This window comes from Thalia democratica, chromosome 2, assembly GCF_965202585.1.
Source record: "Thalia democratica chromosome 2, ktThaDemo2.hap1.1, whole genome shotgun sequence".
Taxonomy (NCBI): Eukaryota; Metazoa; Chordata; class Thaliacea; order Salpida; family Salpidae; genus Thalia; species Thalia democratica.
The window spans coordinates 67,615,583-67,639,777 of record NC_139166.1 but is presented as its reverse complement, the minus strand read 5'-3'; the positions used below and the strand labels follow the sequence as shown (position 1 = coordinate 67,639,777).

The following is a 24,195-nucleotide window of genomic DNA, read 5'->3' as shown; positions in this document are numbered from 1 at the left end:
TAATATACAAAAAAAACTAGTCCTAAAATATAATACCATAAAAATGGGCAATAACATTCAAAAAATATATATATCTTAATGCAATCTGCTGTTTGCCGACCTTTAGTTAAGTTATAAAATTTCCCTGGTATTTAGAAAAAATACCATTTGAAAGAACCTGAGTTTTTCACCTTTAACTTTGATTCGAGAATTTCAATCACTATTTTTAAATAAGAGCGCTATTTCAGATGTACACCAAATATTTAAGAAAAACAGGCCCGAATATAGTGATTGGGTATAAAACATATTTAAGGCGATGAATGACCATCTAAACGAGATGTTTTTTGTTTTGATCTTATTTTGAAAGCTAGCTAAAGTTTATTTTAAATTGTAAGTTTATCATTTGTGTTTATTGCTGCATTCCTACAGCGTACAAATTATAACCAGAGCATTGAACATCTCATATATCCATAACTAATCGTTTGTACTTTAAATATTAAAATTGTAGTTCAGTGTTTGCGATTTATTTCAAATACGTCACTACAACTTTCAAACGTAACGAAAATTAATAATGAATTTTGAAAAAACAAACATAAAATACAAGATCCGTTGTGTTTAATTTATCAACTTTTCATGGCATATTCTTGATTTACTTGAGCAATTTTGTTTGTAATTGAACAATAATGACAATAAGATCTTAATACAAAACGCAAAAATAAGTTATGGATTTAAAAAATATGAAAAAAGAAATACGAGTTGTTGGGTAAAAATCATCAGTTTTTCATGATAGAGGTAAACAATTCAATGATAAGTGTATTAATTTGAACGATATGTTGGTTTACGTTAACAAATGTTCATCAAAAAGTTAAACAACTAAACGATTTTTCAACTTAAACAATTTATTTACGACTTGTTAATAATGACAGCTACTTAAGCAAAAATTAAATTGATACTTTTTTGAGAATTGAATAACTCCTGGTTCAAAACAAAAACTAAAGTTTTGAATGACAGCTAACAAAAAAAATAACAGAACAACCATCAAAGATTTTTTTAAAAGTGGATAAATATTCGTAGGTAAGATTTAACAACTTTACTCAAAAACATTGAAAAGAATTTAAAGTTTTTCATACTTTTCAAATGTTATGCAGTAAAATAACTAAACAACGACTTAACTATTCATAGTTCAACTAATGTGAATTTTAAAATAAATAATGGTAATACGGTTACATGAAAATACAAACAACAACATTTCATCTCAAAATCCGAAAACACAAATAAATGTAAAATAATTCAAGGGGCTACATCTTAAAAAGTTACTTAAATTATAAAAAATAGTCCGAGTAGCAAGCCTGTATTCCTGTAAAAAATTATTTAGTGCTTTAAAGACAATTATTACCTAATCCACTTTTTCTTTAATATTTATATAAATTAATTATTTCGAGTTCGCAGTGCTGTATTATTATTTGTAAGCAGATTAACTACTTAAATTCATAATGTTACGCAACAAAATCTGCGAAATTTTATATTTCTGTAAAATCCTGCTATTAAAATTACTATTTCTTTTGCTGAAAGTAAGCTAATAAAATTATTTGAATAAAGATTATTCGAATTTAATGATTTGAGCTTAAAACATACTTAGGCAATGAATGACCACCTAAATTAGATGCTTTTTGTTTGGATTTTATTTTGATAAAATATTTATTGCTTTTCAAAATTGTTTTAAATCATTGATATTATAGCTGTAGTTCTACAGCTTACAAATTGCACCAGTAGACCATGATGTTGCTGATAAGTTTATTCAATCGTTAGTATTTTAAATAGTAAAATAGATTTTCAGTGTTTGCGATTTATTCCAGTTACGTCACTACAATTTCCAAGCGTAACGTAAATTAAGTTATGGATTTCGAGAAAAAAAATTATATAAACAAGATGGGTTGGGTTTATTTCAACACTATTTATTGACAGAAAATTTATCTAAGTTCTTAGTAATTTAGTAATAAATACAATACAATCTTAATACAAAACGCAATAAAATAAGTCATGGTTTTTGAACTGAATTATAAAAATAACAAAGAAACCATCAAAATAAAATTAAGCAGAAAAGAATAATTGTATTCATTTGAACAACTTCTCTATGACATTTTTGAAATATTAATTAGAACGATTTGTTGAATTACTTCAACATTTTTTATTTGCAATTCAATTGAAATGACAATTACTTTGACAATTGAAAAAAAATTAGAGGATTAATAATAGCCATATATATTTAAAAAAAAAGTTAAATCAATAACTAGAACAAAAACAAATAAAAACTTATAACTACTATTAACAATAAAAAACAAAGAAACCACCAATATTTGACAAAAATCCAAAAAAGAACAAAGAAATTTAACAACTTATTTAAAACGCTGTGGATTTTTTTTCTTAGGTTCTCCACACGATATTTTTTAAATGTTCGTAGCAAAAAACCAGCAAGATTTTAACGAGTCAGGTATCAAGAATAAACATTGAATGTTATGATTTAGTCTCATTGGGTAGGGTGACAAGTTGGAAGTATACGTCAAAAAGTTTGGTATTTCGTTAATGTTTATTTTGTATAATTAATATAAAGTTAATATAAATTATTATGTTTTAGATTGAGGAATAAAAGCTAGAGTTTACATTTATCCATTTAACAGTTTGAAACTATTAAACCTGTTAACCTTTAATAGTAATTTATATAACTAGATATAATAAAAAAAAAATGTAGTCAAGCATAATCATCAGAAATTTAATAGGAGTTTCAATCAAAGATAAAAATAATTTTGAAATATTCTTTCATTTTTGATTGAACTAAGCAGCAGAGTATATAACATTTAAATTCTTATTTTTTTCTTTTTGGTTTTCATTGTTTTTAGACATAACTGATGGTCACAATATTTATAAGTAAAATTACTAATTCTAAGTGCAAAAAGTTAAAAACAATATTCAAGTGCAACTAACAACTAATATGGTCAAAAAAGTAACACAGTATACTAATAAAAATACCTATCAGTAAAAATCTAGCTACTAAATTTAGCCCGTTTTATGTTACAATATTTCTAAATTTAAAGTATTACAACCTACCGTTTAAGTTCGCATTTTTCAAATTTTGAATTAAGCATAAATGTCTTTGCTACACGGGATAAAAAAAAAGTTAAAATGGAAAATAAACGTTAAAATTTCACAGCTTTTTAATTTTTGATCACTGCAATCATGTGAGTATTTCAAGTACCAAGTATAAATTAAATTCATTTTGCAACACGAAATGCAAAAGTTTAGTGTAAAAATTCATGAACTAAATAATACAGGGTTGCCAAATTTTTTTGAGAAATTTCATCCAGGTTTTCTAAAACTCTTCCAGATTTTAAAAGGAAACGATTTTGGGTTTGGTTTTAGTTTGAAGCTATGTTTAAAGTTAAAAACTGTGCTAAGTTGTGCAACAAAAATGTAAAGATACTGTAAATGTGTATTTTTATTTAAAAAAAATTTTGATGAAGACAAGAAACTTTTGTTTATATGGTAGATTTTTCGTGTCAAATTAATACTTTACTACTTAACTTAGCATGTAAAAATTGTTCGAATTCCAGGTTTTTTAGTGATTTTTATTCAAAATTCCAGGCTTTTTTGGCAACCCTGATAACATGCCCAAACTTTGAATATTTACAACGGTCTTCATAATTTTCAGATTTACATTTTGCCTTTACAAAGTAAAATTTACAAAAGTCGAAAGTAACAGCAACTATGTCTTTGAACAATATAGTACACCACAAAAACTTAGAATTCACAGCTTTTGTCTGCCTTTACTAAAATTAGCAACTAGTACAAAAGCAGTTAATTACAGCAAGTGACACTAATTAACGTAGCGATAAGCTGCAAATTGTAATATATTATTAGCCGTTTGACTGACGGCTTAAAATTAATTGGCATACTTTGATATCATTTCGGGTTGTTAATTACATTGAATTTATACCGAACGCACGAGTGAGCGTTCACGAATTAAAGCTCGTTACGTCACAAAGCAGTTTAAACGCAAGTTTAATAATTTGTAACATGATCTAATTTAGTTTTAGTCACTAGCTGTAATTGATTACAGGCTATAAAAAATGTTTTGATTTGTATCGGCGTAAACAAAATTAATATAAACTTAATTTTCACTGACATAATTTTACTTAAAGTAAGTTGAAAATTACTCTTCACAAAGCTTATTCGAAAACCAGGATTCTTAAAACTTGTTAAAATTAGTTTTAACCAGTGATTATCCCCACTAATTTTCTTGGTTTTCTGACATGCTAACGGAATCCTGGACTAAATGCTGAACTAAACTTCAACCTCAGATTTCCTTTGCTTTCTTATCCCTGCTCTTGCAATATAAGGCTCACTTACAAGTATGCAAAAAAAAAATTCCTTAATTTTTTGTTTTGTCTGTTGATTAACTGAGCTTCACTGATTTTGATGTTGTTAAAAGAAAATATTGTAGTAAAATTAGTAGTTAAAAATAACAGTTCGTATTTATGAAACTATAGGGGTTGCAAGCACGAAAAAAATAAATACTGCGTTTTTATGAACTTTTGTTTTAATAAATTGAGTGTTCCTGATCACTTTAAGGTATACTAAAATAATATAAAGTTAAATCAATAATAAATTAACCTTGCCTAATCCTTATTACTTCTTTTAAAAATTCAAGTATAAAAAAATTATATGGTTTTTTTAGTTAGAATTTCTAATATGATTTAATTGAACTTTCCTGGTCTCTTTACGGTATACCAAAACATTAAAAAGTTAATTAAACGAATATAATTAATAGTATTATAACATAACTTAATTCTTTTGAATAACACGAACACAATATAAACACAAACCTGTTTTTCTCCTCATCAATCCTCTTCTGCTCCTTATCCCTGTTCTTGCAGATCTTCTCGTAATCGTTGGGATGCGACGGATCGTACTCGTCAGTGAACTTCTCCAAACTCTCTCCTCCCAGGAACACACTGTTTGTTTGCGGTGGTTCGTCGTGCGTCTGTTGAAATAAGTAGATTAATAATTATTGTAACATGTCTAAATTACTAACTAGCTTGTCGTGTGTGTGTGTGGGGAAGGTATTATATTATCTTTTTATGTGGTTGTTCCCCATGTGCCTGTTAATTATACATGAATTTATGTTTTTTAATATTATTTTTTATGTTAAAAAATATGGTTTTTTTTTTTAATATTTAGTATGTTATAGTTATTTTCAAAGATTTTCTGCTACCAAAAACACTGAGTTTGATTGTGGTAGCTCGTCGTGAATAATGTATGAATAATGTAAAATTTGTTGTTATGTAATAAAAAACAGTGCAACAGTTTTAAATTGTACATACTGCGAGTTGATGAAAAAATAAAAACTTAAAAATAAGCATCAATTGAGAATCTAAGTTTTACTCTCTTATAGGTGCATTGTGCAACTCCTAACACTTAAAACTCTGAATCTTAACTTCTGGTTATTGGACTTTTAATATCTATTCAAGGCCAATAATGTATATGTATACGCATTAAACTTGACTTCAACTCATTTTAGTAGAAAACACACCCTGCTCAAAAGTGAAAATGGATTATTGCAAGCCCATTTATTTAATATTTATTTTAAAAACTCTCAATATTTTATAAAACTGTGCAGAATAAATCACACGATAAACAAGTGAAATTTATTCTTGTTAGATGAATTACTACTGTTATGTACTTTTTACTTACTCAAAACTTATAAAAAAAAACAAAAATATTATTTTTAATGCAGCGCTAAGATAAAATATTTGCTTTTTAGAAAATTGTTTTGACTATTGGTCATAATCAATTTTTAAAAATGAATTATACAGGTGCACAACTTGAGAAAAACTGGATCAATTTAAAAACATACATAATATTTCTAAAAACTCAAAACATTGCAATAGAACATATTTTAAAAAATTTAAATTTTTAAGTAAAACAATTTCAAAGTAAAAGAAATAAAACAAAAAATGTTAACATAACAAAGTTTCAAAGTACTAAGTTGTATTTATAATTAATACTTTCATTTTATTACTGAAGTTATATCATTAAAACATGGTAAACACATACAAATGCTTATTAACTTGAATAAACTATCGCAATTACAACCAGAAAACATGCGGATAATATAAACTCAAAATGTATACCCACTAAATTCAAAGTAAAAGCAAAGCAACTATAAGTACAAAGATATGTGTTTAATTTAAAAGTTATAATATAATCATTGTAAATTTAAATACCTGTTTGATTTCAGTTGATTTTTTTTCGTGGTCTTAAACTACAAGTCTATTAAAAAATAAACAGATACAACTATTACATAATAAATTAGAACAATTCAAAAAATTTTTTAGGTTACACATTACTTCCATTCTTATTTAAAATATTAGAAGTACATACAAAAACTATTACAGAAATGTTATAAAGTTACTTTTTAAAAAATCTAAAATCTAAAAATATTTTTTTATAAAAATATATTTTAAAAGTATTATATCAAGTATGAAAATCGAGTATATATCAAGTGATATTTCTTAACTGTCTAAAAACACGTTTAGCTTTGAAACTCAAAACTTTAAAAAGTCAAAAGTAAATTTTAAGAAACGTTTTATTTAATAAACTTACTTAAAGGAGCGTATTATAATATTTGTTTATTTCACATAAGCTATGAAAAGTGCATGAAATACATTAATATATATAGAAAAAAAAATAAGGATGAAATTGTATTAAAATTGTATCATAAAAAATTAAATTCAACAAAGGCATTCTCAAACAAAACTGAAGATCATTAAAAAAATATGTTATGTTTAAAAACATAACTAAAATAACTGTTCTGTATACTAAAAAGATAGATAAAAAGTATTTAATTGTAAACTTACTTACAAATTTGCAATAATTGAAATAAATAAAAAAGATCAAATTATATTTATATTTAAATTTTAAATGATAATAAAAGATATTTACCCAATTTCATTATAAAACAACTGTCAGACTTAACATACGCATAACAAAACTATATATATATCTTAATTCAAATATAAAAAGTAAGTAGTAACAACTTTTACTCACAATAATCTCCTGCCTGGATTTACCAAAGTCCATCACGGGCGCCACTGTTGAAACTCTTGCCCGTTCAGCTTTTGCTTTTGTCAGTGTGGCTTTCTTTGCCTGGAAAATTATAAAACAAAATAAAATTATATTTAATCGAAAACTTAAACAAAACATTGAATACAATTTATATTTTGTCTATTATTTAATTAAAATAAAATTCTAGCTCATACTCAAGTTTTGCTTTGTTAAACACGCTTTATTTGACAAGAATGTATAAACATAGTTGAAAACTTTACTGGAAAAACTGGATACAATATTCATTATGCTTTCAAAACTTAATTTGAAAACAATTTTCTAATGAAAGTCTGATGCTTTTATGAATGTGGTTTTTTTTCTAAATGATTGAGTTACAAAACTAAAAAAAAATGAAGTCCAATGGGAGTTTCAATTTCATATATAACCTAACAATAAATTGAAAAATAAACAAAATTAAAAAAAAAATAAAAAACTAACATATTTTGTTACTCCTTGTTTTAAAATTTCCTAATTTAAAATTTCAAAAAAATAGATTTGATTAAAAAAGTCACTTTTTAAAGTTATTTAGCTTTAGTATTAAAGAGCAAGTATGTATTTAAGCCTTAATTATTTATAAAAATAAAACTGCTTATTTAAATTAGGTCTAGCTGCTTACAAAATAAAAATATTATTGTTTATCTTGATATAGGATTTTTGCAGCTTAAAATAATTTTGATATTAACATGAAAAGTGTAAAAAAACTTTGTACTTATAAAAGTAATGATGCCTGTGAAACAAAATTTAGTTAAGACACTTATGTTGGTGTTCACTGCTCATAAACATAAAAATATTTTTAAGCTTACAACTGAGTACTGTTCAATCTAAGTTTTTAAACCTGATAACTAAGTTAGCTGCCTTAAAAAAACTTTAGCTTAAACTAACTGATAATTATAAACAGTTTAAGCAAACTATATGCTTATTTTTTGCTAAATTTTTCTGTATTAAGTTTTGACTTGTTGATATGTCACTATATAGTCTATTTAACGTCAAAAATAAAACACTAAAATATTTGGTCTTAGGACCTGGTCCACAAAAAACTTTTCGGGTTACCAAGTTGCACACTGTCTGAATAACTTTTAATGTCTTGTCCAGGACAAATAACTAACACTACAAATAATTGAAGACTTACTTTTGTTATAGTTTAATCTTTTTTCAATGTTTTAGAATGACAGTGAATAAAAACATTAAATTAAAAACTCATTTGCTACTTTATGCATTTTTAAACTTTTAAATTGTAGAAAATATATCAAAAAGCAATTCAACTAGTTTTTTAAAAGATTTTTTTAATGATAAAATTTTTGGCTATTTAATAGAAACAAAAACTTAAAAGAAATAAAACCAATAACTATTTAATGTGAACAATACTTAAACTAACATTAGATAATGTTAATCAAGTTAAAAAAGTATGTATAAAATTAAGCTTGAAAAGTATTTTTGAGTTTTATTTAATAAGTATGAAATAAACTACAGGGTTGCCACTCTTTGAGCCAAAAAATCTTCCCTGAGTGACCAAAAATTTCCCTGAGTAACCTTAAATTTCCCTGAGTTTCCCTGAGTATTTTTCAAATCTTAAAAAAAAAATTTTCTCTTCTAACACAAATTATTAATACCTCATTGTCATTTTTCTTCTTTAATAATAAAAGTAAGGTTGTATGTGTATGCTTCTGCATTAAATTTATAAAAAAACTGTTTTCAAAAACTCAATCTTTGTAAGTTTACTTTTTTGTTCTCCTAACTTGCTCAAAGTATCACCTTTATTTGGAACATTTTTAGCAAAGCGCTGTTGCTCAAGATATGCCAAATATTGGGCCCTAGAAGATTTTACAAATTTTAACAATTCAGAACTTAGTTTAACTGTGCTTGGTTCTAGACTGTTTGCATATAGATGATCTTTGATCATTCTTCGGGACCTTATTGTCATCTCTCCCATATTAGTTGATATTACTTCCTTATTTAAGCTAAAGCCCCGTTCAACACTTGCCTAGCCATTGTGAAGCACAAAAACAGCCTCAAGGACTCTTGTTAAATCTTTATACTTGCTTGGGATATCGAGTGTGTCAAAATAAAAGGTGTCTAAACTGTGACTTTTTTTAAGAAAATTTTCAAAAAGTATTTGAGTGTTAGAAGAACTTAACAAATCAATGTATTGATTAATGCTGTCATCACCCTCTTTTGCTTTTAGTATCTTCATGCTGACAAGTTGTTGGACCAACCTTGTAAAGTTTCTGACACAACGGTCTCTACCCATTCCAATTAGACATGCCGGATTTAAAACAGCAGCCCTTCTTAAAAAGTTCAAACCAACAGTCATTCTTGTTTTAATTTTTATTATTATAGCAAATATAAAAAGTTTACATTCATTGTGAAATGACTTGAAAAAAATGTTAGAAACTTTACCTCGATTTAGCAAATCTTGAATTAAAGTAGAAGCAGCACATCCTAACTCTACATCTTTTTTGTGAAAACTTTTATCTTGAAAATGCTCATTATTTAGTTCAAGTAGCTTTTTTCCATTTGAATGGGCTTCCATGAAAGAAGTAGTAAAAACAATATTCATTAACTTGTATACTAACTTCTGTATATCATCATACATGAAAGGAATGCTTGGGCTGTTTTCCTGATAGCTTGTTAAATATGGAACCAAAATTGAGGCAACAAAGCTAAAAAAATTCAATTTCACAACATCATCCTTTATAGCATTGCTTATAGTTATAAAATCTTGACCTAATGGCTGTTTGTAACCAGGCAGTTTTTTCCAGTACTGTACCATTTTAACAACATTAGGCCAAATTAAAATGGCTCTGTCAGCTACCTGCTTTGACTCTAACCATCTTGTGGTCTAAATAACCACTTAAATAATAAAAATTACTACTTTTGAACAAAATATTGAAACTGGATTAACTAAACCTCATTCTAGATCTAGAAAAAAATTTCCCTGAGATTTTCAAAAACTTCTCTGAAATTTAGAGAAAAAATCAAAACTTCCCTGAGTTTCCCTGAGTTAAAAGAAAAATGCCAAAATTCCCTGAGTTTCCCTGAGATTCCCTGAGTTTCCCTGAGATTTTCTACAGTTTGAAAATTCCCTGAGATTCCCTGAGTTCCCTGAGTGTGTGGCAACCCTGAAACTAACAAATTATAAATTATGTAAATTTGACATTTAATAACTGTTCTCTCTTTCTTGTAACATGAAAGATAACACTTTATTAGATGCAACTAAAAACATTTTAAAATAAACAAAAAATAATTCCTTTGGGTCTTATTATTAAAATCTAATTGGCAAAATGTTCATTTTACTTAAGGGCATAGGGGGGTCATACACTCTTTTCACAGTTTGATCTTTTTTATATAGTTTATACTTAGCTACAAGATGCTTTTCACAGATTTTAAAAATTCAAAATAATATTTTAGATATAGCTGGTCGAAGTCGGAGGCAACAATAGGTTCCTTATGGGAAGCGCAAACTAAAACAGCGCACATAGACTCAATCACTAAAAATCTATCTTCTCCTACGTTTTATGAGATAACTACCTTAAAGTTTTAGGAAATGTTCCTTAATATATTTAGAAAATTCTGTTCGAAAGAATTTTTAGAAAATAAAAAAATAAAAATTTTATATAAAAAATAAACAAAAAAAATAGTTTTACTTTGTTTTTTATTTTAATATTTTTATTTTTAATTTCTTTTAAATTTTGTTTTAACAAATTTTTTTAAATATTGCAAGGAGCTTTTCCCTAAAATTTGAAGAAGTTATCTCAAAAAACGTAGGAGAAGATAGATTTTTAGTGATTTCTTGTTATTTGCAGTTTTTTTTTGCGCCTCCCATAAGGATCCTATTGTTGCCCCCAACTTTGATTGACTATATCTCAAAATTTATTTTGAATTTTTAAAATCTGTAAAAAGCATTTACATTTATAGAACTAATATAAAATAGGATCAAATTTCAAAAAAAGTGTTTTACCCCTCTCCCCCCTATGCCCTTAATAAACTACTTTTGAATTAAAAAAAATAATCTGCATCTTATACAGGGAGTACAACTGTGAATAGTTTAAAAAAATGAACTGGAATTAGTAAAAATTAAAACAAACCTGCAATTGAGTTTTGAGCATTTGAAAGCTTGGAGTCCAGCTATTTACTTTGTTTTGGTTGTTGTCCACACCAAGTCCATCATAAAGAGACATATTTATCTTTGTATTTTAAAACTTTTTTATAAGTTTTATGAAGTTTATAACCTTTTAAGATATAAAATTAATTGTAAACAAATAATAAATATAAATATTCTTTAAAAAATTTTACTTATAGCAAAAACCTAATTATACACAGTTTAAAAAATATTTGAATAACTATGTAAATTTTGAAACATTCTAATATTTTAGAAAAATTTTCAGATGAAAAGCTTTAGCTTACAAACTTCTAGAGAAAGTATAAATTTAAAGGTCAAAAAATAGAAAATGTATTTCAAAAAAGTAAATCAAATACTTTTCATAGAAAAATTTTATATGAAGAAATCTAGTATCAATTTTAATAATTTGCATAATGTAACTTATGATAAGCTCTCTGTATTTTAAAATTCTAAAATGCAACTAAAGTCCCCTCGAGAAAAATTCAAAGTTAAAATATCTAAACATAAAAAATATCTTGATACTAGCTCGGCTTATGAGTAAAGTTACATAAGTAGTTTTTGTTGAAAATATCATGGCCAAAGCAAGTCTCACTTATTATTTTTTCAGTTGGTCTTTTAATTTAGACTTTTTATCACAGCTACCAGATTTTTTTACAGCTTAACAAAAGTCAAAGTCATTTCGAAATGAAATAGTCAAAATTAGTGAGTTAAAAATATTTCTTATTGATATACAAACTGTAAAGGTAAAATAGACCATTATATAAAAATTTATGTTCTCCTAATTTTTACAAACAGTCTTTGAGATTTAGAACATTTTTTAAATAACTAAAAATAAGTTACATATAAAGTTCTTTATGATCCAACTTTTTAGTATTAAAATAATATAAAGTATAATTTTCTGAAAACTTACTATATAGCTAAAAACGTGTAGATAAACTTTTAAGAAATTTTTAATCTACAGAAAAACTGCAGTTAAAACTAGGTTTGTGTGCAACATGTTTATAAATTAAAAATAAGTTATATTTATATTGTGAAAGGTGACTTATATTTTATACATTGAACTATTTTTTATATTTAGGTCAAACCAAACTCAAGGTTTCCTCAAATCATAAAATAAATCAATATTTATTTATTTTTCTAAAAATATTCTATTTTGTTTTGACACTACTTAACTTAAAATACTTAATGAATCCTAGGTTTTAATTAAAAATACTAGTAAGAGCTTTGAAAATATATCAATTAGGTAGATAGCTAAAACAATATTATTTTACTCTTTTACAATATTTATAAACAAAAATAACTAGAACTTTTTAGTAGAGGTAGTTTAGTATACATAAAATTCTTTTTTTCATTTTTCAAGAACAGTAAAAATTTAAAAACCTTAAAACTTTAAAAATTTTGTAAACTAAAAGACAATTTTTACAAAGATATTTTCTTTTAGAACAAGGTTTCTCAAACTTTTTTTTCAAATGGCCCTTTTTATTTTGCTCACCATCAGCAACTCCAGAATTTCTAGTAAAAGTTTCAAGTTATGACCTCATGGACCCCTAAGTATCTGTCATGGCCCACTTTGGGAAACCCTGCTTTAGGACTTCATATAAAAAATTAAATCTATTTAATTTCAAAAAGTTCAAATATGATAGTACAATAATATAATTTCACTAAACATCTTAATTTTAAAGCAATAGGGGTTTATATATAAAGTAATACCATTCACCTTATAATCAATTAAACAAGACTTTTGCAAGAAATTTGAAAGCTATGAAGCATCAAAAAAGACAAAATATTATTTATACTCTAGTTATTAAAAACTCAAAAACAGTGAAAATTTGATTTTATGTTGTTATAATAAATATTTTTTTTGTTTACTTAATTTGTCACACACTTAACTCCACACATTCTAGATTAAGGATGATTTAATTGATGTCTAGAAAACAAAAACAGTTATCATTAAAATAGCCTGAAATTTGAAAGGACATCTATAGAAAACAAAAGTCAAGATTTGCCTGAATATTTCACAACCTAGTTGTTCATATTTAAAGTAATTTCTAAATGACTTGCCACCTAAATTTTTTCAATTTTAAATAGCTTTTTTTGCTTTCGATTTTTTTTTATCATAAAAAAAAATTGAAAGCAAAAAGAGCTATTTAAAATTGAAAAAATTTAGGTGGCAAGTCATTTAGAAATTACTTTAAATTAAAGTAATTTAGTCTCAAACTCTACCCCTTGCAACAATAAACATTTTCTGGGGATTATTAAATTATTAAAGGTTAATTATTTATAGCAAGTAAAACTACATAAGATGTAGCTATGTTGTTGAACCTTTGTGAGAAGTTTATTGTGTACTGATATTTTTTACTATAAAACCAAGAACTTCAAAATAAGTTAGGAAAAAAGTTTTAATTTTTGCTATGAACATTACAAGCTTTAAACGTTATCACCACCTATAAAATAGTGCAGTAATTTAGATTATGCATATTATATAATTATATTAATTTTTCTTAAATAAATTTATTTTTTCAGTTATTTTGAGATTTAGCTGAAATATTATTATAATAATATAATAAAGCTTCTGAAACCAACCATGCATAGCTATTCTACAAATAAAAGTTTCAAGTAAAAATCAAAACTCAACATTCACAAAGCTGTACCTGTAAAAAAATAAGTGTTTGTTTTCTATTTAATTACATTTACAGGCAATATGTGAAATATTTGTTGAAGTAAACGAAATTGAAAAATTTAAGTATTTTATCACCAATATTTTTGCATAAAATTTTTTTTGTTTTTACTTGTTTTTAGTCTTAAGCTCAAAACTGAGTTTAGAAAAAAATAAAATAGTGCAAACAAAAAGAAAAACAAAAGTATTTTTTCTAAACAAAAAAAAGTACTGACAAAAAAAAAGTAAACAATTTTTAAGTTTTTAGTGCACTAGATGTAACTGTTGTGCTCTAAAAGAAATAACAATGCTCTTAAAAAAAAATTTCGGCTGGTGTAAAAATTAATGAAATATTTTTTGGATGCAATAGACTTAAATCATGTGGTAAATCTAAATTATGAATTTAAAAAGAAACTAAATATGCAAAACTACTGTAATATTACTTGTAAATGTTTTAGAGTCTTTAGACTATTAATAACTCTTACTTTTTTATTAACAACCTTGCAGCCAAATGTAAACTTTAAAAAATTGTGTTAAATTAAATGAGATTAGATAAACCTTGACGTTGTAAAATTTGTACTTTTTCGCAGTCAACTCAATAAAACAGTATGATACAACGTCCTAACTGTAAGAAACTATTGCATCTACACCAGTATAACAAAAAAAAAATTCTTTGCCGGCTTGACATTTTTTATTTAAACTGTAAAAAAAATCATTCAAGCATGGTAATCTAGGCCATAATAAACACGAATTTCTAATGGCATTGGCATAGCAACATTCCTGCTAATCCTGTTGCCCAGTGCTGTTTTTTTATCTAGTCAGTCTGCCAATGTGGGACTTAGTTTGGCACTTGAACTACACTTAGGAAGTTTAAAAGTTCTTTTGATAAACGTTGGCAATTGGCATGTTTTAAGTTCAAGCCTTTTTGTAAATCCAAACATAGGCAACTATGATATTTTGCTTAGTAAGGTTGTTTTATTACAAACAACTTTTAAAGGTATATAATTTTCTTTTAGTAATTTTAATACTTTTATTAGATAACTTTTTGCAACTTATGCATTTAAAAAAATTATAAACTAAATATAACTTTTTAATTTCAGATAAATAAACTATTGGTAACAAAAGCAACAATTTTTTTATTTCCTATGATAGACTGTGCTCAGATTTTAATTGATTCATTGTATTAGCAATAGTTTCACATTGTACTAAACTTTTAAAAATAACTGCTTTAGGATCCCTTATTCTAGTTATTATATCTAGACTAAAATTCAACATCCACAATGCTAAAGCTGTACCTATAAGTAAAATGAATAGTTATCTTCTATTTAATTTCAGGCAAAGTTTGAATTATTAGTTGGTTTGAACGAAATTCAACAAATTCAAAAATTTTGTCACAATTGTTTTTTGTTGTAATTGTAAAGTTTTGTTAAGTTGAGCTCGTAACAAAGTTTTGAAAAAAAAATGTAGAAACTAAAAAACTAAAATATTGTTTGAACAATAAAAAATACTAACCAAAGAATAAAACAACTTATTTGAGATTTTAGTGTACTAGATGTAGTTATTTTACCTAAAATAAATAAACTTTGGCTGGTGAAAAATATGTCAAATTATTTTTGGATGCAATACACTCACATCACGTAGTAAATCTAAACCTTGAGTTTAAAACGAAACTTGACATGCAAAACTATTAAAATACTACTTTTAAATGGTTTAGATAGACTGATAACAACTTTTACTTTCTTTTCAACAACTTTGCAGCCGAGGAGAAAATTAAAAAAAAAAATACAATAGGTGAGATGAGCAGGAGACTTTCTTAATTCTTGAAAACTTATACTTTTTCGCAGTCAACTCATTAAAACAATATGATACAACGTCCTAGCTGTAAGAAACTATTGCATCTACACCAGAACAACAAAAATATTTTTTTTGCATGTTTCAATTTTTTATTTAAACTGTAAAAAAAAATCATTCAAGCATGGTAATCTAGGCCATAATAAACACGAGTTTCTAATGGCATTGGCATAGCAACATTCCTGCTAATCCTGTTGCCCAGTGCTGTTTTTTTAATCAGTCTGCTAACTTGGGACTCTGTTTGGCTTTTTAACTAAAGTTAGTACTTTTAAAAGTTGTTTTTGGGTTTTACTAAGCTGTAAAGGAACAAAGAACTCTGAATACTTAATGGCTAGTAAACGTATGCATGTTACAAGTTTAAGCAGTTTTGTAAATCCAAACATTTTTGAAAAAGCAACTATGTTAGTTTGCTTATAAAGGCTGTTATATATCAAACAACTTTTGAAAGTATGTAATTTGTTATAGTAATTTTGATACGTTTTTCAGATACTTTTTTGCAACTTTTGGCACGGTGGAAAAATTGATAATTTAAAAATAGTCTTTTAATTTCATACAAAAGGACTAATAACTACAAAAGCCACATTTTTTTATGTCCTATAATAGACTGTGCTCAGATTTTTATTGATCAACTATTTTTATTGTATTAGCAATAGTTTAACATTATACTAGACTTTTTAAAATAAATGCTTTAGGCTCTCTTATTCTAACTCTTATTTTAAATAAACAAAAACTTATATTATTTTACAAATAGACTCATAAACAAAGTCATTTAAAAACTATAAATTTCGAAAAAGCAACAAAACAGTTCAAGTCTGAGGCGTCTTAAACCTCATAAAATGAATAATGTTGTATAAAAGTCAATATTAGTCTAAACATAACTCATAATATCTTAAAACAAAGCGAAGCAACATTCTCTCTGTAGAAAATCAGATCAAAATTATAAACATGGCTTATACTGTAGAGTTAAACTTTTAACAAGCAAATACGTAATTCCTGAATTGAAGCTTGACTTAAAACCAGCTTAAATTACGAAATTGAACAGTTTTACGATGAAGTGCCATTTGGTACTTTTAAAACAGATCAGTTTTTCAAACTTGTTTCAGATCTAATATATTGGTTGCAATAGTTTCGACAATAAGCCTAAGAATTCGTCTTAAAAAAGCAAAACATTGTTATTGCTTATTGAACTAAAAAAAAAGCATTCAAAAATTTGGTCCAAGAACCTGGTTTACGAAAATACCTTTTGGTTATCGAGTCATACACCAGGATACAGTTTGATGTCATGTCCAGTACGAAACAGGTAAAACCTTCCCAAGAAAAAAAGCTAGTATTTTTTCTCTATCGAAAATAATCCTCCGAGCGAATAATTTCCGACAGATATAGACAATAAGAGACTTGCTCCCTTTGAAATCCAGCAAAAAATAGAGATTTAGCAGCGATTTCACTCCAATCAGAACAAAGAATAAAAAGGTCCCAACTACGAGATATTCTGACTCTGATATGCTTTCCTAGATCCTAAGAAAAACATAAAATAAGATGAACATTTGGAAATTTTTAAGCAACTTAACTCGAGGATGAAGTATCCTAATTGGTTAATACTGGGAATGAGTACTAGGAAATAAAAAAAAGTACATTAAACAGCAGACAAAAGTGTTAGGTTATTATTTAAATGTTGTTTTTGATTAGTATATAACTCGTTTTGTACATTACTCGCTTATAGCAAATCTGTTGTGTGTAAAAATGTATAAGTTTATAATAGTAAAAAGTAGTATTTATTAAAAGGACTATCTTTGTTTATTTTTAATGAAAGTTGTTTAGGTAGGCAAAAAGATACACGATTTTCAAATAGAAACATTTTAGTTGATATGAAATTTAAGAATACTTCTAATTTAATCTTTCAAACTTTTTGTAATTTTTAATTTGTATGTTTTGTTTTTCATTTTAATTGAATCAAACAAAATGCTATTGTAAAAAAAAACATAAATTGGATTATTTTGTTTGTTTTATTTTTAAAGAAGTTTTTTTTTTACATATCCTAAAGTTATCAGCTTTTAAACAAAGTACAATAAATTTTTCTTTATAATAAAATATAATAACAAACACTTTTAATTTATTCAATTTTTTCATTTAGTAATAAAAGTTGTCATGTACAATGTCTGCTTGGAAATTCTATGAAAAATTTAAGGTTTTAGTTTTATACAAAGTCAAGTCATGCGGAAAGATAATCACGCTATCCGAGAAGTATTTAAAAAATCAGATATAAAAGTTTATATTCACTTAAGAAAATAGTTTGACTGATAAACTTATTTTTCTCAAGCTACACAGACACTTAGCTAATTTACTCTAGTTATTTTTTTAAAAACATTTTTAGCATGTTACTTTTCCAACTTAATAACATTTATTACTTTTTGTATAAAACACTTTCGTATTCGTATGCAATAAAAGTGATCTAGTGTTTTATATACCGCAGGTTAAAGTTAATAAAAAAATATTTTTTTTCTAATTTAAGTCATTACCCTACTTTCGTTTACTCAGATTAATTATTTACTCTAACAATTTATTTACAAACAAAGAAATGCCTAGAGAAAACTCGAGTCTTTAATTTTTCATAAAACAAATGTAGTTCTAGATTTTGCACTTATTATGTTAAAAGCAGTGTAGGAACAAAATATTTCTTTTAATTGCATTATTGTTTTATTTTAAAAGAAGCAAACCTTATTTACTGTTTGATAGTTTACTTTACAAATTGATTTTAGGTAACAGTATACTTAATTATAACTCAAATTAATTGACGTTAGACTGACATTGAAAATAGTTTTTTTTTATTGCTATAATGTTGTAAGGAAAAATAAAAATTACATTATTAAAATATCTTTGGTTGCTGTTCTGAATCTTTCATAAGTAGATAAAGTTTAAAAGAATACTTCGATTTGTTAACTAGTTCAGGCGGGATTATACAGGTATTTCTTAATCGTTTAAATTATAATGACGTAATAATTAAAGCTTGCAAAATAGATTCACTTTTATAAATAAAAGTATCATTTGCTAAAAACTTAGTTACAGTATGAGTTACACATGTAAAGCTAAACTATTTGTTAATTTCAAACCACAGAGTTTTAATTTGAGCTGAATTACTAGAAGATGCAGTAAATATGTATTTTAGTTGGAGCTAAATTAGAATATTTATCTGTTTTGTGTCATTTATATTAACTTAAAAGAGTTATGAACAACTAGCAGCTTAATTTTCTAAAGTTAAATATGTTTTACACATCAACCAAAGTATATCTACTATTGGAAAACCTTGTTATACTTTGCAAAGTCAAACTTGTTAAACCTATAATGTGGTTTAAATATAGAATTCTAACACTAGTCATTGAGTTCTATGAACAGAAATCTAGAGGTTAACAGAATATCTTGATGTTGCAGTATAATTTGTTTATACCTCAATAACATGTACTCCACAGTTTACACCGTCAAGTTGTAGATTATGCTTTGTGCCTTCTACCTTAAACTTCTTTAAATTTTTGCTTGACATTCCTAATCTAGCACTCTGTTGTCTGTATAATGAACTTTAAACAAATGTTTATAAAATTATAAAGCAAATGTTGCAATTTATTATTTACATATTATTGTTTAAAATAATTCATACTTCATTTTTTTTTTCATATCTTCATAGGATACTATTTCCTTTTCAAACTTCTAACCACATTTGGACCTTCTTGTAAGGTAGACCTAGTGCAAAGACCTAATGCATAAGCTTTACTGAATTGATTCAGTTTATCGTTAATGGATACTATTTAAGTTTGCCTTAAATAAGTACATTAAATGGCGGGAAAACTAAAGTATTTTTTATTACTTAAAGCATAATGACGTAATAATTCAGCTTTGCAAAGTCAATTTATTTTAACTTTTGCTTTTTATTTGTCAAAAATTTTGTATACTCTGTTACTTTTCAAGCTTCTTCTTTAATTTAAATTTTTCATGCAAAACAGATTTATTTTACTTTGGTTTTCAACTATCACTTTAATGATAATAATGCTAGTATTTGCATGCTGCGTGTTATTGATCAAAATAGTCAAAACTTCTGGTTTAATGATTCAGTCCAATAATCTTTTGCAATTCACACCTTGAATTGTAACCTGCATGTTATTAAACAAAAGCAAACTTCAATATCTTCAATCCAAAGTTTCCTTCAATGCAATTGGTGTACTCACCTTGTATGCACTTTGAGAACTTTAAATTGATACAGTATGTCAGTTTGCAACCTTTAACTTAATTCTATTGCGTTTATAAGTGTTTGAACTTGGTTTAAACTCTCAAAGCTTTACAAAAAGTATCTTTTTGCAGCTCAATGATAATTTGCTGTTTCCTGATTCTTTTTTCAAACGTTCCAATTGATCAACTTCATATTATCTTCTACCCACTTTTATCCAATGTATTTCCAGCTCAATTAGTAACTTTAACCTTTGTCTAACAGCCTTGTCCGGGAAGATCTGTTATCAGATGACAACTTACGTTTTCAAAGCACAACTGCGCTCCTGTCTGTATGCAGCATTCTTTGATAGTGCAGTACATTGTAATGCCGCAAGAGTACAAGTCGACTCTTAATATAAAAACGACCTCCATTCTTTTGTAGGAAAAATAAGCATATATATTAAAAACAAATAATCGCCTCCAATCCTGTTACGAGAAGAGACCCGTCAAAATCTTCTAAACTTTTCTTTTCTGCCGCTTCCCAAAGCTTCGCGTTCAACCTTTTAATTGCCTCGGAAGCATAATGGCGATCTCTTGGGTTATTAGAGATCTAATCATTAGTCTTTCATCTACCTCTCCTGGGAGTTTTATTTACACTTTGCTGTTCCCAGACTTTTAAACGTTTTAATTGGTCAAATTCTTCTTGTCAATTAGTTTCTTAGAGTTTTGTGTGTTCTGATTGCAGCTAAAACAAAAACTCAATCTATGTTCCATTGTTTATTAATCTTAAATAAATTTAACAATGTTTAACTATAGAGTTTAGAACAAATAAATAGGACACAGTAATCTATCCACTAATAGGAGATTGATAATTAATAATTTATTATTTTTGAGAAAAAACAATTTACTCAGTTTCACCGCAGATCTCAAAAACGCAAATCACTCTTTATACATTCTGATTAGGTGCTCTGAATCACATTTATTTCAATTTAATATTTTAATGTCTTTACAGAATTAAATGCTTTTTTCTTGTAGTTTGTTTTATTATATATCACCCCAAGCGCCTTATAATTGACTGCCTGATCAATTTTTGAGTCAACCATGTTCAAAACACTTATTTCACAACTACTTTCTTCAATACACAGGTACATTCTGAATGTTTCCAATTCTTATCTCTTATTGGTGTGTCACTTTAAATTGTGTTTCTTGTATATGTCATTGTATATTAGTTCCTTTAAGCAAAATTTCAACTTCATTGAGTTAACTAGTCTAAATCTGGTCTTTTAAAAAACTCTACTTTATTTGGACCATCTATTAAAGTTTATTGAACGACAAAAAAGACGCTCAAAATTTTGGTCCTAGGACCTGGTGCACGAAAAACCTTTCGGTTATCAAGTCGCACACCACGGATTTTATGTTTTGTCCAGGACAGTCTCTATTTTTTAGGAATGTTTTTTTTTGAAAGCTTTTACAAAGAATAATTAATGCAAATTGATTCTTTCAGTTAATGATTTGATTTATATTATTTTCCATATGTACTTGTACGTGTACCTGCTTTTTGCAAGCTATACATGGTTTGACTCAGATACATTTTTTTCTTGAACGCGCTTTGAAAACCACGAGTTGGCCGTTGCAAGATCGAAAACCGTGGCCGACACACGTACACGTACATTGATTGTATTTCATTAGAGCTAAAAATGTTCAGTTTCATTGCTCAAAATCTCTAGTTTAAAATCTTATTGAAGTTCCTTTTAAAGAATTAACAAAGTCGACATGCTATTCAGTTGTTATAGCACCAATTTCAAACTTATTGTACTATAACTTTTCAACATCTCATTTGTTGTTGTTTATAGCTTGCCCAACAACAGAGTGTTTTCAATTAAAAATGGAAAATTGTAATAAATAACGTATCGTTACAGAAGTTGGTTTTTCATGACTTGTTTTAACCATGTTATTTTTCCAAATGTATCTGTGCTTGTTCCATTCTTTTACAAAGGTATTCATTGTTCGACCAATGTATAGTTCTTTGTATATATTACCTGTTGCACCAGAACATTTGTTTCTTGAACGCTTAATTTGTGTTGTCGTTGCAAAAGAGCCCTCCCTTAAAACTTTTGTACCAAAGTAATTTTCACGTCAGTTTTTTCTGAGAACACTAACAGATATTTTATCAACTCTTTCATTATTATGATACAAGTTTACCCTTCTTTCGTTTCCTTCAGTCAATTGTGATTTTGCTACTTTTCACAAACATTTTTCAAAACATCATTTTTACAAGAAACTGTTTGTGTTTTCAGAGCATAATTGGCATTTTCTTCTGAGTGTTTTATTGCAATGACAGTTGCAAAACACCCTTTTCCAAAAATCTTTGTTGAGTCTGCACCGAAGTTGTATCCAACTTTTAATCTTATTCTAATAAGAATTTCAGTAAAAAAGATAGTATTGTTTTGCTGAAGCTTGAATGACAAATCTTTTTCACTTCTTATCACATTATGAATTAAGAAGAAGTTTTTATTTAACTTGTTTGTGCACATATCACTAACAGGTTAACGCTTGTGTTGTGTTTTTCTATGTCCGATGAGTTCGTTTGAATGATTATGGAGCCTTGCTAAGTACGGCAGCAAAGAAATAAAATAAATCGATTTTTGACTTAGTTAGTGCCACAATAAATAACTAAGTTCTCAAAACAAACTTTTATAAAGTCTGATGTTTATGAAAGTTTTTTTTTTCTGTCATTTTTAATGGATATCTCCAGGAACTTGTAATGTATTTAAGTTATTTTAAATTGAAAAAAATTTCCCAAAAAGACATGTTGCCGTTACTGGTTTCTAGATTTTTTGAATTGTTTTTCTTATTATAGGCAATTTTTTTAATCTCAATGGGTTCTCTCTAATGGTTTCGGATTGTAACTATTTTTGATTTTTTTTGTTCTGCCGTCCTAATGAAAAATAAAGTAGTTTGAGCAGCCCTTTTTTCAATAACATGTGAATAAATACAGTATTGTTTTCGATTAGCAGACCATCTTCTAAAACGCCACTATATTGACTTAATCTTTCGTCGACAAAAATGTTGCTGTTACAAGTTTTCTTTTTCTTTACTAGTATTGGATTTAAAAATACACAAAATATTTAAAAAAAAAAACTAAAAAGCGTTTTTTCTCCAGTCAATTATTCTTAGTTTTGTGAAAACTTTTTTTTTCATTTCGTGTACCAGGGCTTGTCTTTCTTCTAATTTTTAAGCTATATACACCTGTAACTGCTGAAATTCTTAAGACACATGCAAACCTGAGCAGCTGTTCCTTGGCATCGTTTGTGATGTTTTTATCGTATTGCGACCGCTTAAAATTCAATGTTGTACCTGTCACATGTACAAGATTGTAAAATAAAGGATTGGCCGAAGCTGGCTATGGAGAGATTTTACAAATTCCGAAGTCTTTGATGTAGGGAGTGTAAGAGTTGGGATCAATCTATGTCCGATTTTACTAGCACTTTATTGAAATATGCGCAAAACCGTTTTGTGAACAAAGGGGAAAGATTTATTTCCATTTTCTTCAGTTTTTTTTCAGCATATCATTTGAAATTATTTTTGTTACCATTACTAGTTTGTCATCTGTTTATTTTAAAAACGTGTGATGCAACTGATAATAAACATGGAGTGTATCTTATTCTATTCAAGTAATTTGTTAATATCATGTTTCCTGCTTTGCACATCACGTATGCTTTGAGACGGAAGTTTGAATAGCATTTCAAGTTTTGTTGTCATTAACCGTTTGTGTAGCAGACCTTAGCTGAAAAAGTTCCACATACTTTAACAAAACAAGTTTAAAAAAGCTGAGCAGTAAAAAGTATAATCTTTTACTAGTATTATGCTCAGCTGCAATACGTACTGATTGGAAATAAGAAAAAAAGGGGAACCTTTGCACAACCCTGTTTCAAAATTTGAATAAAAAATGTAATTTTCAACAGTTGTTGTGGAGTCACATTTAAAATTACTAACTAGTTTTTACTCGCTTCAATTCCCAACCCAAAAGCTATTTAAATACAATTTACTTTCAGTGCTATTGGATTTACTTTTTTTTGCAAATTCCCGGTGCATTTATCAAGTTTTCTAGGTTATCAAATTCTTTTGATTTTTTGACTTTCATAAGGTCCATCTTTTTCACGGTAGAATTATCTCGTGCTCACTTAGTGAAATCCTGATTTAGAGGTTAAACCTAAAACTTTTTAATATTTTT

General features: G+C 26.8%; 1 protein-coding gene across 1 annotated transcript in view; it reads right to left on the bottom strand.

The window, feature by feature from the left end:
• The window catches only part of LOC145829511 (splicing factor 45-like), a 38,456-nt gene extending 27,106 nt beyond the window's left edge, over positions 1–11,350 (bottom strand). Inside the window, exons 1-3 of the mRNA XM_082937332.1 lie at positions 11,226–11,350; positions 7,084–7,182; positions 4,860–5,017 (exon numbers count right to left, since the gene is read on the bottom strand). Coding sequence (XP_082793458.1) covers positions 4,860–5,017; positions 7,084–7,182; positions 11,226–11,318 — 350 coding nt within the window. The 5' untranslated portion in view covers positions 11,319–11,350. The remainder of the gene's footprint in view (positions 1–4,859; positions 5,018–7,083; positions 7,183–11,225) is intronic.
• Positions 11,351–24,195: the final 12,845 nt, after the last annotated feature.